The sequence below is a fragment of the Mus musculus genome, chromosome X (genome assembly GCF_000001635.26).
Source record: "Mus musculus strain C57BL/6J chromosome X, GRCm38.p6 C57BL/6J".
NCBI classification, from domain to species: Eukaryota; Metazoa; Chordata; class Mammalia; order Rodentia; family Muridae; genus Mus; species Mus musculus.
The window spans coordinates 57,086,730-57,107,844 of NC_000086.7; the positions used below are offsets into that span (position 1 = coordinate 57,086,730).

The 21,115-nt window shown below is 42.6% G+C and overlaps 1 protein-coding gene across 2 annotated transcripts; it reads left to right on the plus strand.

Moving 5' to 3' along the window:
- Positions 1–1,376: 1,376 nt before the first annotated feature.
- On the plus strand, positions 1,377–19,811 carry Vgll1 (vestigial like family member 1). Of its 2 annotated transcripts, NM_001313763.1 has the most exons (9): positions 1,377–1,423; positions 2,562–2,752; positions 3,547–3,562; positions 5,519–5,757; positions 9,534–9,587; positions 12,432–12,494; positions 14,900–15,394; positions 17,362–17,415; positions 18,674–19,811. In NM_001313763.1, the coding sequence occupies exons 4-9, from the start codon at positions 5,544–5,546 to the stop codon at positions 18,715–18,717; spliced, it is 924 nt and encodes a 307-aa protein (NP_001300692.1). In that variant the 5' UTR covers positions 1,377–1,423; positions 2,562–2,752; positions 3,547–3,562; positions 5,519–5,543; the 3' UTR covers positions 18,718–19,811. The 2 variants fall into 2 exon arrangements, with proteins under 2 accessions (NP_001300692.1, NP_573514.1); NM_133251.2 differs by lacking the exon at positions 3,547–3,562.
- Positions 19,812–21,115: the final 1,304 nt, after the last annotated feature.

Consider the following 21,115-nt stretch of genomic DNA (forward strand, 5'->3'; position numbering starts at 1 on the left):
GTGTGTGTGTGTGTGTGTGTGTGTGTGTGTGTGTGATTATATATATATATAATATATTATATATATTATATGACATACTGAGAGATAGCAGAAACTTTAGGAGATGGGGCCTAATGGAAAGAGGTTCAGTCACTGGAGGTGTGTGTGCCCTTGAATGGGACATTGAGACAGACCTTTTGCTTGCTTTCTCCTTCCTATTTTGGTTTTTGGTCACCACAGGGCAAGAAGCTTCCTTTATGATCTGTGTTTCCTATCCATGGTGCTTTGTTCCATCAGACTGAAAACTCTGAAACGTTTTTTATTATTAAGTTATTATTTTATTTATTTAATCCCAAATGTTGCCCCCTCCTGGTCACCCCCTGCCAATTTCTTTCCCCTTCCCCTTCACCTCTGAGAGGGCGCTCCCCCCAGGTATCTCCCCCCTCCCAATCCCAGGACATCAAGTCCTCTGAAACTTTTAATTCCAAGTAAATCATTCTTTGAGGCTCAACCATTCTTTTAAGTTCCCAACCTTCCTAATGCTGTGAATGTTTAATACAGTTCTTCATGCTGTGGTGACACCCAACCATAAAATGATTTTTGTTGCTACTTCATAACTGTAATTTTGCTACTGTTATGAATTGTAATGTAAACATCTGATATGTAAGATATCTGGTATGCAACTCCTCTGAGAGGGTCCTATAATCCCCCAAAGGCTTGCGAGCTACTGCTCTAAGTTGCCCTGTTGAGGTATTTTGTTACACTCATAAAAAGCTGTTTAACACAGGATCAAAGAAGAAATCTGAGGTTTGACACCAAAAAGGTACCACAGTTGAAAGAATTACACTGAAGATTTTTCAAATGAAGACAGGAGCCCCTTGCTCTGATCTTTCATGGTGTCCTTGTTTGAGCTACTGCAGACTCAGGGAAGTCTTCACTGCCTGTGAAGCCCATGGAAGGCTGGGACAAGACCAGAATTTCAAGAGCCTGGCTCCCTTTGCTTCTCAAGGAAAGTGAGGGAGGATAACACATGTGGAACAAAAGTCTTAGGAGGACAGCTCCCCAGATTTGATATGACATCAGTTTGATGGAACCCAACAACAGTGTCTTAGATGTGTCTGATTCTGTGCACAGAGGTTTGGGGCAAACAATCAGCTTCCAGTTGAGGAGACAATACCACAATATAGTTTTTAATGAAAAAAGTAAAGAAATGTAAAATAGCCATCTGTTTTCCTCATTCCTGCAGGTGCCTAACCAGGTTGACTCGCTGGAGTGCATTTTCCGCATTCTTAATAGATAGCTAGAAGGAAACGCCTTGCACAACCCCAGCTAGAGGGGCAGAAAATTTCAAGGGAGGGTACACATCTCCAGCTCTCGCTTCCAGTGGTTGAGCTCCTCCAAAACTGGAGGATTTTGCTGTCTTGGGGAATTGCTGAGAATTAAGGTAGGAGAAGCTGGAGACTTGATAGTAGGAAGAGGGATGGATATTCACATGGGAGTGAATTGGCGGTCTTGATAGACTGTGCTAAGTGAGATTTAATCAGGCCTTGGGAGGGGGAGGAGCTTTGGCTCCAACTGATCATTTTGATAGCCATCACCACTGACTCTGCGCCCCAACTTAGAAATATTGAATGTATTTTGCAGGAGTGTGGTAAAAGTGTCAGTAGACTATCCATGGGGCAGACCAGAGGCTAGACTTCTAGCTTTGAATTACTTCTGAGATGTTCTACTACAGTAGTTTGGAAAATATTTCAGGGTCTACTTGAAACACTCTGGGTCATTATTTTTTGTTCCTGATATCTCCTTAGAGTCAGTGTTGTACAGGCCAGATCCCCCCCCCCTTTTTTTAAATTCAGGAATACTTACACAAAGCTCATTGGAAGATGAGGCACTTGAGTTTTTCATAGGGATTAAGCCAACTGATAATTCTCAGAATGTGTATGCTTTTAGAATCGAGTTACTCCTCTCCCCATCCCCTCCCCCTTCTCTCTCTTGTTTGAGGTTTCACTGTATTACCCAGGCTTGTCTTTAACTCCTAGGCTCAAAAGACCCTCTTACTCTAGCCTTCTCAGCAAGCTAGAACCACGTGGTTAAGTCGCAACATCCAGCTCAACTCTCTGGATTTAAACATCAACTGCAATTTCTCCCCAGTGAGTCAAGTAGAGCCCAGAGAATCCCTTCTAGGTTGGATCCTGATAAATAACACTAGCTGAGTCTGTGTTCCTGTGGGCAGAGAGGGAAAGAGGCACAGGGGTAGAACTTGGGGGTCAATTCAGGGTCTCCACTTTTCTGCTTAGCCCTCCAAGTGAGCTTGGCTAAAAGGTGGCCTCTGGGGTGACCTCTAGCTTTTTCCTGGATTGGTCATTTGCCATGTGCTTTCTTAGTGTATACCCAGTGAAACTAGAAATGCGGTTGTGGCGTGCTATCGCAAGAATCTGGCTAGTTCTTTCTCTGTAGCTTCGGGGGAAATCAACAAAGGGATCGCAAGCTGTGTCAGGCCTTAGCCAATCAGGGTGGCTGCTGGCGAAGTGGCGCCTAAGAGGACGGTCTTGCAAAAGACTAAGCAGCACCTGCTGTACCAGACAGGTGGAGCCTTCAAGGAAAGTCCGGAAGTCGAAAAGCGGGAGCCTTTCCATTTCTTGAGAGAATTCATAAGGCTGCCTCAGTGTCCTGGCTCACGGCCCTGTGAGGATTACAGGTCTGTCCCATCCCCACATTTGATAGGTGGGGAGACCGAGGCGAGAAGAGGAACAGAGATTTTTCCACTCACCAGGTAAGGAGGAAGGGATAATTGGATGTAGACGGAGGCTGGAGCCCAAGGGCCTGGAATCTGACCGGCAGCTTTGCCGCTACCTAGTTTTATTTCACCCTCTCTAACATCTACTTTGCTTCTTTTAAAATGGGGGTGTAATGCCTACTTTGAGGGTCAGAGAACTGGAGAGGATATATGTGCAGCTTCTGGCATAACTAGGTGTTCTATAGACTGTAGCTTTAAAACGCTACTGTCTCCACATACTCATTCCTTTATCCTTCCCAACACATTTTTTTTGTATTGTCATCTCCACAAATCTGAACATACGTCATACTTTTATCGAGGAATAATTCAGCTACTGTGAAATAGATCTTGAGTGTAGAACTTGATGAGTTTTGACTAGTGTAACCACCACCCTGATCAAGACAAAAGAAAGACGCGGCCACCACGTGGTCCCTGTAATCCTAGCTCTCAGGAGTCTGAGGCAAGAAAAATATGCATTTGAGACAAACCTGGGCTACACAGAGAGACCTTCATGCACTGAGGAGGGTGATTGGGTGGGTGGGTGGGTGGGTGAGTGGGTGGTGGTGGTGGTGGTGGTGGTGTAATCTCTGGGACATTGGCAATGCTGGTGAGGGCTCCCTCTCACTCCTTCCTCTTCAGTTTCCATGCCACAAGCACCCACGATTTCTGACTTCTAGCACCATAGATTATTTGTGCTTGTTTCATATAAGTGAAACCTTATGATGTGTAATCTATTTTATTTGTTCTTTTCACACAATATAATGAGATTTACCTGAGTTGTGTGTATACAGAAAATGTATTTTCCAGGTAAGACTCATTTAAGCCATTTCATTTTGGGGTCTATGATGAACACAACTGTCACGAGTGCTTTTGTAGAAATATTCATGTATACATGGCTTGGCTAGAGTGATTCCCAAAGGAGAGCCATTTAGAAAGCACCCCTGAATCTGGCTGCAGTGGCCCACTCCTTTAATCCCAGCACTCAAGAGGTAGAGGTAGAGACAGGCAGAATCCTGAGTTTGAGACCAGCCTGGTTACAAAGCAAGTTCCAGGACAGCCTGGGATACATTAGAAACTTTCCCAGCTTGTTGCCAGATTCCTTCCTATTGTCTCCAGCATCATCTCACCATAAAAGAACCATAAAAGACTAGGCTGAAGAACTCACGCTTCACATCGTTCTAAGAACAATAGAAGGGAGAGGAATTTATTGTCCTCCACTTCAAGGTTATGCGCTGGGGAAAACCTCAGGCTTTCTGACTCCTAATCTATGACTTCCATGCATTTTACTTCCACCACAAGAAATGGCGTTCATCATTTATTGAGCACTTATATGTGCTCAGACATGGAAAAAATTTGTAAGAAAGACTCCATGATGTATAGGATCTCATAGATGAGGCAGAGAGACAATCTATTAATCCTTAATCTTTTTTTTAATATTCACAAGATTAGCTAGATTATATAGATCTGTAGCCTGGGCACGTAACAAGTCAGCTTGTGTTTGAAGGTAAACAAGCAGTCCTGGGGCACTACTTCCCTGTAAAAGGAGCCAGGCTCTGGCCTTGATGCAAATAGAGACTCTTAGTTGAAGGATCTGCCAAGGTTGGGCATGCTGCTGTGGATGATACAGTTCAACTCCAAGGCAGTTCCGCAAACAGGTGGTGAGCCGTGAACAGAATGTAGCCTTTAGCTTTCCACTACTGTGGATATAACTTCTTCCATAGGGGCTTGAGAGGATGGCCTAGTCCGCCATCAATGGGAGGAGAAGCGCTTGGTCTTGCAAAGATTATATGCCCTAGTACAGGGGAATGCCAGGGCCAGGAAATGGGAGTGGGTGGGTTGGGGAGCAGGGCGGGGGGGGGGGGAGGGTATAGGGGGCTTTGGGGATAGCATTTGAAATGTAAATGAAGAAAATATCTAATAAAAATTTAACTAAAAGAAAGAAATAGGACTTGGAAATTTTTTGTTGTTGTTATGAATATGTGTGTCTGAAGACCTCTGAGCTGGTGCTGCAGTCACCGCTAGTTTCTAGGATGGAGTGAATGGCTGCTGTGCAGGACAGTCTCATGCAGAATAGGACACTAGGAGGCCCTTGAAGCTTTCATGTGATTTATTATCTTGCATGGAAGATATTTAATCTAGCTAATCTTGTGAATATTAAAAAAGAGAGATTAAGGATTAATAGATTGTCTTTCTGCCCATCTATGAGATCCTATACATCATGGAGTCTTTCTTACACATTTCTTCATGTCAGACTGGAAAGCAGTGCTGAGGGGTAGTATCTAGCCCACCCTTGATTGCTTGGCCAAGTCCTCTGGGAATCTGCCTGAGGTAGCTCTAGGAGGGACTTACTTTTATTATTTGGTCTCAACATTCTACCACCTCCACTCTCCTGGTTCTCTTATAGTAGAGCTGCTTAGCAATCCCTCTTTTGTAATAGAAGGCCATTATCAGTGCATGGCTGAGCTTTGAAATGTTGTTTTCTGAACCCTGATTGTATTGGGCTTGCTTGTTTTTTAAGAACCCTGTGGCTCCTTGTGGTGTCCAGTGAGGCCCTGTAGCAAACTGTTTATCCTTAAGAATGGGGACAACATAGTCAAAGTATGTTATGCATCGTATGAAAATGTCCTTCTGAAACTCATTTGTAAGTGACAATTTAAAAAAATATATAATAATAAGAAGAAAAGAATGCCATTTACCCAGACTGTAACTGAGCTACTTAGTAAAAATAAGATCAAGGACATTTTTTTTTCACTTGGTTGACAGCTATCACCTTTGTCACTCACTGAAAATGGAGGAAATGAAGAAGAATGGTGTCTGGATACCTGAAAGCAGTCAAAAACCGGTAAAGACAGAGTGGAACGCCGGTTCTGTCATTTTCACCTACTTCGAAGGGGACATCAACAGTATGGTGGATGAACATTTCTCCAGAGCTCTGCGTAACCTCAAGAGGCCCCACAAATGCAGTTCCTCAAGTCACAGTGACAATTTGACCCTCAAGAACGGTAAGCATGTTGGGAAGGAGGAAGCTTTCACTGAAAGTCTAGGTCTTTGAGGTATTCCAGGTTCTTGTGTGTGTGTGTGTGTGTGTGTGTGGTAAAGGCAAGTCACACTGCCTACTGAGAAATGACAGCACTTCTTAGACAAGATAAAATGGGCAGTTCTTAGTCAAATAAGCCGACCTATGTCAGTGTTTCCATGATTGTCTCAAAGGCTGAGTTTGCTGCTCTGCACACAATAAGAGCTCTACCATTGTCCACTTTGAGCTGCTTATCAGTGGTATTATTCTTATGATTGGCCTGAGGGAAAGAACACCAAAGTTTCCTCGATAAGATAAAAGACGTCCCAGCCTCCTGCCAGCCAATAGTGGATGGTCTGGCAAGCAAGGTCAAAGCCCGACAGAGGCCAATGGAGGAGTCTTGCCACATGCCTCTTCCACCCCTCACAAAGATGGGGATATCTGTTGCTCAAGAGAGCTATCACAATGCGTAATTAAAACATTCAGGTTTCAGGGGGAAGCCATGGACATGGAGCAGAGGCCATGGTATGTATGCCTTTCACAGACTTTAGACACTTTTACCCTCATCGATTCCTTCCTCTGCAATAATTATAATTTATAATGGCATTTGTACAAAAATGAGTTTGACCCAGACCGTGTTCACGTTTTTTCATCTGTAAGAGTATCAGTTTCATAGTCTTTTGGTTTTAAAGTAAAAATGTCTGGACTTGTAAAAAGTATTCATGAACTCTAGACACTGTGGCCTCTGTGTCTGATGGCATTAGGCAGTCTGGGTCCTTTTTACATTCTTGACATGTATTGCAGACTGGGGCCTAAATGTTTCTAGGTGTTCACTATTTCTGTGGCCACATGCACATGGCTTGTTTCTTAAGAGGACGTATGGACCACTAAGTGGGGGAGATTTATGCAAAGTAGACACGTGAAGCCCCCGTCTGTAGGCAAGGGCATCTATTTGCAGACTCCATCATCCTTGCCTTTATTCCTCTGGAGTAGATAAGGCATCTGTGTATACCTGGTGTGCTGACCTTAGCAGAACTTGCCTCTTTCCTAGAAGTTCATTTTCTGCGTAACCGATGTGAGTTTCAGAATCTTGTGGAGTAGGATGATGTGGAAGAACATATGATAGCGGATACTCAATCTTTCCCAACTACTTCCCACAATTCCTGACTCATAGAAGTAACTTAGTAAATGCTGCTTGGGTGAATGGAACTAATTTGGAGCACAGCATAATAACACACACTGGGCAGGTTGCAAAGAAAACAAATGTGTTGGGAGTGTTGCTCGGTTGGTAGAGTACTTGTTTAGCATGCCTGGAGCCTTGGATTTGAGCTTTAGCACCCACATGAACTGGGTGTTGTGTCACACGCTGATAATCTTAGCATATGAGGCCGGAACATGGAGGCCGGAAGATCAGGAGTTCAAAGTCATCCTCAGCTATAAGGAGTTCAAAGCCAGCCCTCGAGTGCATGAGACCCTGTCTCAAAAAGAAGAAAAGACTTATTTTGGTACAGGGTTCTGAGCCAAGGGCCTACTTCTGCTAGTGTCTTATTATTGACAGAGTCCTGAGACCATGTAATGCAGTGTATCACATAGCAAGGGACCAGTTGAGTATGTATAGTATCTGGCTTCTCTCCTTCTTGTCATAAAGCCGCATGCAATACCAATTTTGATGTCATTATCAAATCCCTAATCATCCTCCAACGAACCCTCCTGAGTGGCAAGAGACTAAGGGTCCATTCTGACCCTCTTAATACCTCACAAGAGAGATTAAGATCCAATGGAAGGTTCAGAGGAGACACATCACATTGACTCCTTAGATAAGGCTACCACAGAAAAGAGCTACTTCTGGATGCGCAGCCTTAGAAGCAGTTAGCCTGGTGACTACTCCCTCTCTCAGTGGGTGCCACTTCATCAGCCTGCACCTGTTTCCTCAATGGAGAACTGCCAATTATCTAAGACATTTTTGAGCAGTCAATGGGATAATGGATAGTGACAATGTGGCACAGTGCCATATTTGTAGGGGTGGTGCCACACAAGTCTAGCGCCGTGTTCTGAATGGATATTATGGACATGAAGGCCTGCATTTAAAACACTAGGGTCAGAGAACATCAAGCCCCTTCCCATGAGCTTTTATGATGTATGAAAGCTTTGCTGTGTGACTATTCTAGTCTTTTCTGGGCCTTGCGGCCTCACCTTGATTTTGTCTGGGGAGCTGCTGCCTACTGGGGAGCTTGGGCATAACCTTCTTTCTTGAGGAAACAGCTTCCACAGGCCAAAGAGTGGTGAGAGGGCTTTCTTCTCCACTTAGATTCCTGAATATTGCACTTTCCTCATGACAATCTCACAGATGCCCTACACGTTGTCTCACTAGGTTTGAGGCTAAGCAAATATTTCATCAGCTGACTGAGCAACTGAAGGAAAAACTGTCTCTCTCAAGGCCTTCCTTATCATAGGAGTCTGGCTTCTACCAAGCTTGGTTGCCTCAAGGGAGGGCCCCATGAAAGAAGTCCAGGCTAGTAGATATTCTCATTGGTGGTATTATATGACACACAGCCAGCCTCAGACATAGTGGGGATCTATGAAGCGACCTTTCATTACTGACTGCTGTTTAGCATTCTCTTAACCCCTTCAGGCCAACCTCAGGCAGCCCAGCCTCAGCTCAGCCAAGCAGAAGAGAACAGGCCTTCATTCACAGGCACCCAGATGAGATTTGCCCACATTCTAAAGGCACTCTGTCAAGCCAACGATGCAAGGCCCAAACACAGAGACCTATATGGAAATGCCACCAAATATCCTGGCTTTTTTCCCCAAGTCAGAGCTATTATTTTTTAAATCATATGTGTATTATATACAATGACTACACTTTGCAAAGAAAATAGCTGAAGAGACCTTCAAGTTATCTCCTCTTTTAGAGGATACTGGGGACTTCGGAGTCAGTACCTGCTGAAGCTTCAATAGCTGTGATGTCTTGAGGCAGGGTATGGTCCTGGTGCCTCTAGGGCTTATCTTAACCCTTGTTTTTCTGTTCTCGTCCTCTTAGCACAAATCCCACGTGCACTACTGTATACCTGGTAAACATGCCCAAGGGCTGCTAGGAGAAGATTAGGGGTGCTGACCTGACCCTGCACAGATTCCCCACAGACATTTTCAAAGGCTTCCTATCTGCTACTGTTAGTGGGATAGGAAAGAAGCACCAGGCTTTTCATCTTGTGGAGGATATCTATGTGAAATACAGTCCTGCTACAGCTTATGGTCCCTTGAGTACTGCCAAGGTGGTGCCTTCCTTTCCAGTAAGAGAAAGGGTCTTGTGCCTATGTATGTCCCTAGCCTCTGTAAGGTACCAGATACCATGCCAAAATAATTGCTTTCCTATATTCCTCAAATAGACCACCATTTAGATAGGCTTCAAAGATAAGCAGGTTGAGTGTAGTGCACACACCTGAAATCCTTAGGAGACTGAGGTACATTAGACACCTGTCAATCTTACCACAAAGGTAAGAGTCCCTGTACAGTGCTGTCAGCCATTCAACTGAAGACACCAACACACGTTTTGCACGTTTTGCATGCCTCTTTCAGTTAGGAAAATGAACCGGGGCATCTAGCAAACAGACTAGGTGCCTTGGAGCAGTGACTATGAAGGAGAAGATAGATCTGAGCAGACCTCCTCGCTGTCCCAGAATAGAAGTGTCTCTCTCTAAGTGAATCCTCCTAATTGTATGATTTTTCAGTAGTTAGTTCAAACAGCATGCCTTTTTGTTTCAGGGGTGAATAAAACACGGACGGACACCAGCCACACGGATAGAGAGCGCAAAGTCGGTATGTATAGACCGTGGTGGCCAAAAGTAGTTGGACTTTCTTGCTGTAGAGTGTACATGCGTGAGCATGTTTATGTGCATCTATGTATCTGTGGGGTGTGTGTGTGTGTGTGTGTGTGTGTGTGTGTGTGTGTGCTTCAAAGGAAGTGCCTTGCTGTATGGGGTGATAATGCTCTAGTACTAAAGACATGGAAAAGAAAAAAGAAGGAAGGAGGGGAAGAGTGATGGGGAAGGAAGGAGGAGGAGGTAGAAAAGGAAATCAGAGAAAAGGCAACCAATCAGTTATATATTCCTCTTCACAGCTGTGAAGCATATTTAGGATATCTAAAGCCAAGTCACTTTTAAAATGTTTTTGGATTTAGATTACTTAGCTGGATATAGTGAGGTTTGCTTGTAGTCCCAGCAACAAAAGAAGCTGAGACAGGAGGATTGTTTGAGACTAGTTCAGGGCCAATCTGGGAAGAATAGTGAGACTGTCTAAAAACAAAAACAAAAACAAAAACTGGTTTTATTTGCCTTGAAAATAATCTGTTCATTTTGAAAATTTAGAAATTACAAGTACACATGCTTCAATTTTTTTTACATAGAACCACTTTGCATTAATAGTTTTAATCTATATTTTATTTGACAATAAGCAGAATGATGCATCTTCATGTCACTGTTACATATTTTTTGACATTATTTTATAGTTCAAGAGCATCACATTTTAGATAGATGACATTTATTAATTTTATAACATCTAGATTATTGCTAACCTTTAGACATAGTATTCACATCACTTTATAAAAGCATCCTTAGGAGAGGCCCTTGGTCTTGTGAAGATCATATGCCCCAGTATAAGGGAATGCCAGGGTCAGGAAGCAGGAGTGGGTGGGTTGGGGACCAGGGCAGGGAAAGGGTATAGGGGATTTTCAGACAGGAAACTAGTAAAGGGGATAGCATTTCAAATGTAAATGAAGAAAATATCTCATAAAAAATAAAAGCATCCTTACAGCTAAATTTTTGCTTGTATCTTTGATTTTGTCTTTAAACTGTTGGTGATGAAATAACCAAGGCTGTAGTTTGACTACACACTGAATGTGTCCCCAAAGAAGTTCCCTGCTAACCCTAGAATAGTTCAGTGAGGAGGTGTGTGTGTGTGTGGGGGGGGTTGTATATGCATGAATACATTTATGAGTGTATGTACATGTTTGCAATTATCTATCTATCTATATCTATATCTATTGTTTGTGCATATTTATATGTTCTAATAATTGTAACTGAATATGTGTATGCATTCATTTGAATATATAGCTAGGACCTGCTATGTGCCAGGCATGGTGAGAATTCCCATGGTGATATCATGGTGGAGAGGAGAAATAAGCTAGCCCCATGCATACTGGGTAGTAGGAAGGGACATTAGGGCGTGAATAAATGAATGAATTATGTAGCTACTTCTGTGAAGGAAACGAGCAGGTTATAGCCATAGAAAGGAACAGGATAAACTCTAGATTGAACATTTATATTTCTGAGAGGATGCTATTAGAGTTTGTGTGTCTAGAAAGTAGTCCAGATTAGGAGGTCTGGGCTTACATCCCAAGCAGTGAGGCAGGATCATTCCCTGATGGGAATGGAAAGTTTACAGTACAAGAAAGGCCTTCTAGTAGGTTCTAGGGATTGCAAAAGTGTGCATGGGTGGAAATACTGGTGTCTCTGGATGTTCTTAGAAGGAGGGAACAGTGGCTACCACTTAAATAGTGAGAAGTGAAGAACAGCATTTCTGACTTCCTGGACACTCCTGATCTTAGGACTAACGAGCTGCAAAATTTCTAGAGGCAGAGTCTAGATGCTTACAGTTGGAGTGGAAGCCACCTACCTTCTTACTGAAATAGAAATCCCTGAATCCAACTGTTCAAATGTTCTCCAGCCATTCATGTCATTTTGGATTTGAGAAAGCACCTCTTAGGCCCTCTTGCACATGCACCAATAGGGAATTAAAAGGGTAAGACTGTTGCTGCAACAGCAACCTTGAGACTGTCTAAGGCATGGTTTAAGGTTCCACCCTATGCCCAAAGATATACATTGCTGCAGGTGTAGTTACCCAAGAAGCCTGAGAAAGAGTAGCCCACACAATGCACAGTTTCCACTCTATGGGCTACAGCATCCAAGCCTGATTTAGAAAAAGTGGACTCTCAGGCCATACACAACCACTGGGGTGGTAAGATTTCAGGGTTGAATCTTCATGTACACTCCCTCACTCTTGCATCCAAACTGTACCACGGCACACCAAGTGACTATGTAGGACATTGGCCAGTGGTATACTACATAACTCCCCTTAACTGGAACAAAGCAGTTAATATTCAGAACCCCTGTGGCTGTGCTTTCCACCTCTCAGATGTCCAGTGTGTACCTGAGGCATATATGTATGAGATCTGTAAAGCCAGTCCAGACAAAAGCTGCCCAGTTGTCAGAGGCTAAGCTATGTTTATAATTTGTGCTTAGGACATGCAGTACTCCCATTAAATATGAAGCATGGTCACTGATTATATGAAATCAGCTTAACCATTCTGTTCCAGGGCACACAGTGCCCTGAGCTGCTAGTAGCTAGAAATATCAACTTTCGAAAGTAACATTTACCCCTAGGAATATATCCCAATATGTCTCCCTGTCTTCAATTTCATTAAAAGAGACTACTATGGCCATTGTTCATTATGAGGGATGTGAGATGCTGAGCAGGATGCCTGTGCCACATGTGATCTGGCTTCTTTTACGTTGAGTATCTGCATTACAGGCAACACTAACATGGTTAGGGACACTCTAGCAACACTGCATCAGCCTGTAAGAAGGTTTTTTTTATTTTATACAGAATCCAGTCAAACTGAAAATTCAGGAGAACTGAAAGACGTGCCTGTGGAGGAGAAGGGAACCAGTAAGTATCTCAGGCACACTCCCATGCTAACCAGTTCTTTGTCATCACAGTCATGGTCCTCTTCCTTGCCCACTTCTCCATTATCTTAGAAAGGAAAGAGGCTCCAGGCTTTAAGCAGCATCTTTCTCTCCCACCTGGCAGAATTTTTTCCCTGCAGCCTCTTTCTTGGGTGGATGCTGAGATCAGGGAAAATGTCCATTCATGTTCTGAGCTATGGTAGACATTTGAGATATCGGTCAGCTGATATCCCAGATGGAATTAGAATCGGGACTCAAGGAGATTCTGTCTCCATTAGTCGGTCCACATGAACTTGATAAGTAGAAATGGTACCACCTGTTGGCCCAAACCATTCTGCTGTTGTAGAATGAGGACCAAGCAACTACTTTCCTACTGAGCATTCATTGCTCCTGCTCAGTTTCCTACCAGCCCAATATAGTTAGTTACTATGGTCCAGTCTCTTATGATTTTCATGTGTAGGATTAACTTTCAGTTCCTAGAGTTATGGGAAAGATCAATACAGGTAAGCATTAGTTTCTTTCTTTTTTTAAAATTAGATATTTTCTTTATTTACATTTCAAATGTTATCCCCTTTCCTAGTTTCCCCTCTGAAAATCCCCTATCCTCTCCCCTCTCCCCCTGCTCCCCAACCCTCCCACTCCCATTCCTGGTCCTGGCATTCCCCTATACTGGGGCATAGAGCCTTCACAGGACCAAGGGTCTCTCCTCCCATTGATGACCGACTATGCCATCCTCTGCTACATATGTGGCTGGAGCCATGAGTCCCACCATGTGTTTTCTTTGATTGGTGGTTTACTTCCAAGGAGCTCTGGGGGTACTGGTTAGTTCATATTGTTGTTCCTCCTATGGGGCTGCAAACCCCTTCAGCACCTTCAGTACATTCTCTAGTTCCTCCATTGGGGGCCCTGTGCTCTGTCCAATGGATGTCTGTGAGCACCCACTTCTGTATTTGCCAGGGACTGGCAGAGCCTCTCAGGAGACAGCTATATCAGGCTCCTGTCAGCAAGTACTTCTTGACATCCACAATAGGGTCTGGGTATGGTGGTTATTTATGGGATGGATCCCAGGTGGGGCAGTCATTCCTTTAGTCTCTGCTCCGAACTTTGTTTCTGTAAGCATTAGTTTCTTTGTACCATTCTGTAGAGTTCTCCTATTTGTTGTATTTAAAATATCAGCTGTAAAATAGAGGTAAACATTAGCAGCAACTGAACAAAACCAAACGCTTAACTACTTAAGGGCCCATTGTTTCATGTGGCAGCAAAGACGCATGTGCAGAGCTGTTTACTGAGATGTCAGTAACATAATTAAAGTGTAAACACTTGAGGTGCCCACAAGTGGAATATTTGTTACTCCATTACTGCTGTGTCAGAGAACAGTATATAGTCATTGAAAAGCTACTGTCTGCATTAGTTGTGTGCTGGTTTCCTCTCAAATAACTTGATACTATTAAAGACTTCTTTAGTAAAAAGAACTAAAATCCAACTTATTCCTGAAGCAAAAGGGAATGATCCTGACCAAAATAAAATGATGTGCATTCTGTATCTCACCCAGAAATGGGATGGCCTTCCATTTTGTCTTGTTCTAAATCATGTCATAACTTTCTGTAGCCATTCTGGATTCAGTCAAAATAACGAATGCTTATATTTTTACCTTATTTTTTTTAATTTAAGCTTGTGCATAAAGCTTTTGAAAGGAAGTGATGACATTCAAATTAGTAACTTGGAAAAATGCTTGTGTTTGGCTCTATTCATTGCTGTGGCAGGATGTTTGTTTTCTTTGTTTCTTGAGACAGTGCTTACACTGTAGCCCAGAATTCTCTTAGACTCCCTATGTAGCTCAGGCTTGCCTTGAACTTAAGCCAACCCTCCTGCCTCAGTTTCCCTAGCATGAAAGTTAGGCATGTGCCACTATGCTCAATGATATTCATTATGTTTTAATTAAGCAAAATCAGTCTGAAGAATTATATAAACAAATATAGAGGAAAAGTAGCTATTTATGGACACTGTGGTTAGTGTGGGTTTAAAAAATTTTTTTCTGTTTACTTCAAGTCAAAAAAATATACCATGGGGCTGGTGGGATTGTTCAGTGGGTAAAACCACTTGCTGAGCAGGTCTGATGAGTTCAGCTCAATCCCTGGAACCCATCAGGGAAGGAAAGAATTGACTCCTGAAAGCTAGTTTTCTGACCTTTGCTATGGCCATTCTACTGCACTTATATACCCACTTCTTTCTTGTACCCAAATAATAAAAATAAATTATGTATATTCATATATATATATATATATATAAATAAATAAATAAAATTTACATTATACATTAATCAGAAATAATCAATTCCAAATTTGACATTTGGAAAAATCCTTAATGTAATGTTTAAATCTTTTCCAGATAAGAGCATGCCCCCGAATCAGAGGCATCTCTCTTCTTGGACAATTGCACAGCCAGCAGCATCTCCTGAAAATGGTGCCAGAAGCAGCAGCTTGGATGAATATGGTCTTAAGGCTATGGATCAGCACTCACTGTCCATGCCCAAGACCCCCTCTGCACTTCCTCTGGAGCCGTGGCACTTCTCCTCCCTAGCGAGGCCAGGCTTCATAGCGCCTGCCTACTTCCCTGTCTTTCCCGACAGGCATCTGACTCCAGAGGTCTACCGTGTCTTTCCCGACAGGCATCTGACTCCAGAGGTCTACCATGTCTTTCCTGACAGGCATCTGACTCCAGAGGTCTACCCTGATGGGAGATGTGGGCCCCTTCAACATTTAGTCCAGCAAGATAGATACCAAAACCATCCTCTGGAACCTGCTGCCAGGGAGAACTGCAGCCCTGCCAAGATAGCTGGAAGCACAGGATCGCTCATGAACCTGCCTCCCTACCCTGTCCACTGTAAGGAAATGCTTATAGACACTTTCAAGGTTATTGTGGTTGACAGTGACTTGGCATGACATTAGGGGCTAAGATTAATTGCTGCCACTCTGGACATAGATAAGGCTGCTGCCAAGGGGCATTATTTTATTTAAAACTTACATATATTTTCATTAGGCCACACTCACATACACAGTTTAATGGCTAAAGTAATACATTGAGAGAGCTAGACAGGTAGAGTTGGCCTGAAATAATCTCCCCAGTCTGTTGACTTGGCTTCGTCCTAGAAAAAGTGATGGGCTTATGCCTAAAATCATAGAGCTCATTTACCTCCATTCCACTAAATAATCTATTCGCAAAACAGAGCTCTATGACGTACCTACAGGCTCAAACTCTGTTCTCCAAACAGGTTGACAACTTGCAATGATGCCAGAATTCTGGGCAAAACCAAGGGCAATCTATACCAACCATCTGCTCCACACATTAAAATTCAAGACAATCAGAGAGGCAGCCCCATAGCTGACTGCACATACAACAGTGTCTAGCTGTCCGTGGCACCCTCCTGGACATTGGGCTTGTCCTGCTTGCTTGCCTCTGGGTTTCTATACCCTGATCACTTTTTCTCCCCCCACACAAAAAAGTTCTCTAGGCTTCTTCACATTTTCTTCATTCATTCACCCAATATTTTTCCACTCAATAGTTGCTAGATTCAAAATACTCTTCATAGAACAAGAGTCCCTTCTTTGTTGTTGTTTGTTTCTTTTAAAGAAGAGATGGAAGAGAATTGAATGCATTATACTTTCACCAAAATAGCAATGTATTCTTGCACTCTGTGATAAGATGTTTCTTTCTTGTGAAGTGATATATATATATATATATATATATATATATATATATATATACATACATATATATGCACACACATATATATTTGTATGTATTACATATATGTGTATGCATATGCATATTACATATGCACATACACACACACATATATATGTGTATATATATATATATATATGTAATGCAAACAAGTCTGCATCCTCTAGCATTCTGTACCCTGGGTGAATTATGTTCTTTCACAGTCTTATAATCAGGCATGTGGTCTTATGCCTAAAGGAAATCACTGGATGTTCTGTTTGCTGTGATTAAGCATACAGCCCACAAAGGACCAATTCAACAGAGCCCACAAAGTCTGACACTATGGCCCACATTGAAAACAAATTTCCCATTAAAATAGGACTTTACTGTTTCCATAGTTTGATTAGCAATATATAGAGAGAAGAAATCATGCAAATGGCACACTTAGGAAACTGCTAAAAATTTGTACTCCTATCTTTTTAAAAAAAATCTGGATTTGGGAGGAAAATAAGACCAACTGTGTGTGTGTGTGTATGTATGTATACATGTATATTTATCTATCTATATGTATGTATATATATATATACATACATACACACATACGCATGCATATGCAAAGCAGAATCCTGCTTCAACAGTTGCTTAGAAAACAGATGGCTCAAATTAGCATTTTCCAAACATAACAGCTCTATACAGTTCCAATTCAATTCAGTAACCCTTTAGTGAGCATCTACTAGAAGCACATCAGGGAAGAAGGGTGCTGCAGGCATTGTGTATTCCCAAGACCATGACATGCATTCACATACTAATGTTTATTATCAAGGTCTCATCTGGAGAACTCTTCACATACCCCTCCCAGTGCTGATGCCCCTTGCATTCACTAGTGCCTGATTGTCCAAAATTCACTGAGCAAGCTAGAGACCCTTCATTAGCTCTTCCTGGGAGATGGGAGAAGTTTCCAAAGGTTGTTTGATGTCCAGACTTCTGTTTCTCAGAATATGATAAGAGAAATCACATTTTGCGTCCATAAAGTAAGGGGCAGGCACGCTGGGATCCCTGGGGTGCTACAGGCTTCTAGCCTAGTCTGAGGACTCATTGCCATTCATGTTTTTCATCTTCTTTTCTAGACAAGAAGAAAATCTGTGCTCGTGGAGCTGCCAGTGCCAGTCTTGATGATGAAAGTAGGTATAAGGTTCAGACCTTCACAGTGTAGCTCTGTGCCTTGCAAACAAATGTGAAGAGTGTGCGCTGTAGCAGGAAGCGTCTCCAGCTTTGTTTATAGTCTTAGCTTTTCATGGGTAGCATTGGTCTGTTCTCAGTTTCAAAGAGTCTACATTTGCACTGTATATTTTGCAAAAATTTGTAGAACATTCTCTCGTTTTGCCAGAGAAGCAACTCTACTGACTTCTTTCATCTGAGCCTGACTCAGTCAAGGTGACTTGGTAAGATGAATGAATCCATGAGGATTAGCTGTTCCAGATGTTCAGCTTTCCACCACCCACTGAGGGGACTGATTCTGCAGTCAGGGAAAATGTGTCTGAGGCCCAAGGGCAGGACCCTGGGCTCTACACTGAATTTGAAATTAGGAGCTTCAAAATGAGGACAGGCTGGGTAGAAATGCAAGCGCTTCACAACCAAAGCTCAGGGTTCCAATTTCAGCTCTGATATTTACTAGTCTCAGATACTCGCTTACAGTTTTTGAACTTCCCAGTTCCTTAGTTGCTTCGTTTTTAAGACAAGCATAAAACAGTAACCACACATAGGGGTTCTGTGGGACTTTAATGAAATAATATGTGTAAATGCTTAGAATAATACTTAGCTATAGTTGGCCATTGAAACAGTACTAAGTGACTCTGGAGTACAGCTCAGTGGTAGATTGTGTGTGTGTGTGTGTGTGTGTGTGTTTTCATGGTATTTTAAGTTACATCGATCACAGGGTATAATTTCAATAAGTTTGAAGATTAAACACAGGCCAAAATTAAGTCAAGTTTAAAATGAAATAAAAAGCATAAATAATTGATAGAATCATGTCTCTTATCTTAAAGAATTTTCTTTTGCAAGTGTTATCATAAGGTGGTTTATGAAGTGCCTCCCTTAGATTTAAGGATGCAGTTCAAATCAAGGCTATGGACAATCTGGCTCTAAGTAAGCATAGTGGGGTTTTGTTTCTTGTTTGTTTTTGGAGGTTCCCCACATTGCATTTAACCAGGCAAAAGAACTGTGAAAAAAGTATGATAAAAAATACAATGGACATTACTTGCCAGTGATACGTATGATCCTGTACTAGAACCTTAGGAAGTACTTCTTTTTAATACATCCATTCAATATGAGTGAGGTAGAGCTCAGACAGGCTAAGGTACTGGTGAGCCAGGACTCCAACTTGGGCTCACTCGATTTGAAAACCAGCTTCCTCACCATCACGCTTACCCTGTTTTTCAGGAAGCCCATCTCCAAAGCGAAGAAGAGATGCCTACTATTATTAGCCTCAGTTGGATGAAGAGAATTTGTGTGTGTGCGCACGCGCGCAGCCTGATACTGCTTTTTCTCCCGTGGATCCAGAATTCCTAGAGGCATCACCGTCTCTTTCTGTCCCTGCTGCTAAGAAATACCAAATCAGGCGAATTTGCTGCTCTCTTTTACATTGCACTGTGCTTTTTCTTTGCAACTGTGACTGATGGCAGGGGTTTTAAAACATAAACAATTCCTAGCTTATAAAATGTAGGAAAGAGCTCTTGTGTGGTGGATGCACAGAAACCGGCCTGCTGTTCATTGTTCCACCTCATCTTGTCTACTGTCCTGTTCCTCGGATGCCATGGGCCCTCAGCATTGTCCTTTGAACCAAGATGGAGCCCATGGGATTTTATGAGGCTGCTCTGCTTCTCTGACTGAATTGTGGGACCAAAATCAGCCCAAAGTGTTACAGCTTAAATCAGCCTGCAGTCAACCTCACTCCTTCCTTAGAGAAAGGCCAAATAAAAACGGTGTGCAAAAGGTTGCTAGTCATCTCCCATGACTAGACTCTAGAGAGGAACTGGAAAGTCTCTATAGGGATATGTCCAGTGAAATATTTCGCTTAGAAAATTCAGTTCTAGAGAACTGATTCAAAGGACTATTGTCGGGAAATCTGAGATGGAAATTGAACAAGTGCCTTGTTCCAGCACGGAGCAGAACCTACTCTAGAAGATTCAGGGCATTTCTTGGTTGCACTTTCATGAGTTTCTGTTACCCCTTGCTTTGATGAATAGGAGCCTAACTAGCGCCCACAATTATGCATGTCCATCTTATAGTTCAGAGCTAGTAGTAACTGTGTGGTGGCCACTTTCTTTTTTAGCACTAAACTGTTGGGCTCATCCATGTAGATACCACAATAGTTATTGCTAAGTTGGAGGAACAAGGTTCAGTTGGCTTCATCTCTCTAGTCTTGTAGACGGCATCATTTCTGTATGGTCTGGGCACTTGCCACATGACAACCCTGGAATCCCCTGGCATCAGTGTTCCCCATTTATGTCATACCTGCTGTTACCTAATAGCCTGGAGGGGGATGAATAATAAACCTATGCTTTTTTAGACACTGCTGATCTGATTCTAAAGATTTTTTTAATTTGTCTTTGGTTGATTTTTGGCATCTACAATCTCATCTAAGCTTCCTATAAACCCAGAAACTGGCATGATCACTCAGCTGCAAAGCCCGGAAACTTACACTTGAAGAAAAATGCCAATTTCCTATTTCAGTGAAGGGGTTGGGGAGAACTCCTGCTATCAGGAGACCCTATGATCCTCTGACACACACAGGCAAACCCCTTGTCCAGATTGATTGGTGTTGAATCTCTAATGTACACTTCTAGGTCTGTCCTGTTCTTCTCACCTGACTCTAGTAAGTTCCAATCCAAAGCCTTCTCATATTCACTTTGCCATTTTACTTTTGCAATTAGAGGATGTGCCATCCTGCCCCCTCACAAAATGTAGAGCACTCTTTACACACAAGGGGGTAGCTAGGCCTCTTGTACTAAGTGTGGCTTCGCTTATGCTCTAGTTGATAGTCCAGTGGTGTGGTAGTTGAGTAGGGGGTAGGAGGCAAGAAGTGCCACTTTCTCACTGGATTGATCAGTCTTGATGCTGTGGGAACTCCTGCATGGCTGGAGATTAGAAAACCTGCTCATTTCTCTCCAGTTGACAGCAGCCTGGTGGGCTCTGACTCATCACCAATCTTGGCTCTCACGCCACAACACACACTCATTTCTGACCTTTACAGACTTAAAGAACCAAAAGTGCTTCACGAGAGCTGGAAATTCTCATGTATTTGAGTGATGCCTAGCTCTACAGAAGCAAAAATTAAACACAAGGCAAAGAAGAGACTGTAAAGCTTCCAAATAGAAGGTTTCATGAGCCTGACCCTCCCCCCCCCAAAGGACATGAAAGTAGGATGGACTGCTTGGGAAGTAAGGATTTCAGCAGAAGAGTGAGGGCAATGGAAGAGGGGTCAGAAATAAAATTCATTATATACATGTATGAAACCTGTCAAGAAAATAAATAAGTTCCAAGTATGGGGCTGGGGAAATAGCTCAGCAATTAAGAACACTGATCTTTCAAAGGTTTCCCATCAGTACCGGGGATGGGAGCCGATACCTCATGGCTTCCATGGGCACTGCATATGCATGCGTGGTGCAGAGTTAGACATACAAGCAAAACACCTATTCACATAAAATAAAAAGTAAATTGAAAAAGAAAAGTTCCAAGTAGGGATGTTGTTTTCAGGTGCAGCTGAAGTTCATGCTTAAAACAGTTTTTCAGTTTAAAACACGGTATCATGAATAACTCTGGAAGTGACCTCCACAAACTTATTACAATGGTTTTCTCTCCCATATAAACCATAATTAAAGA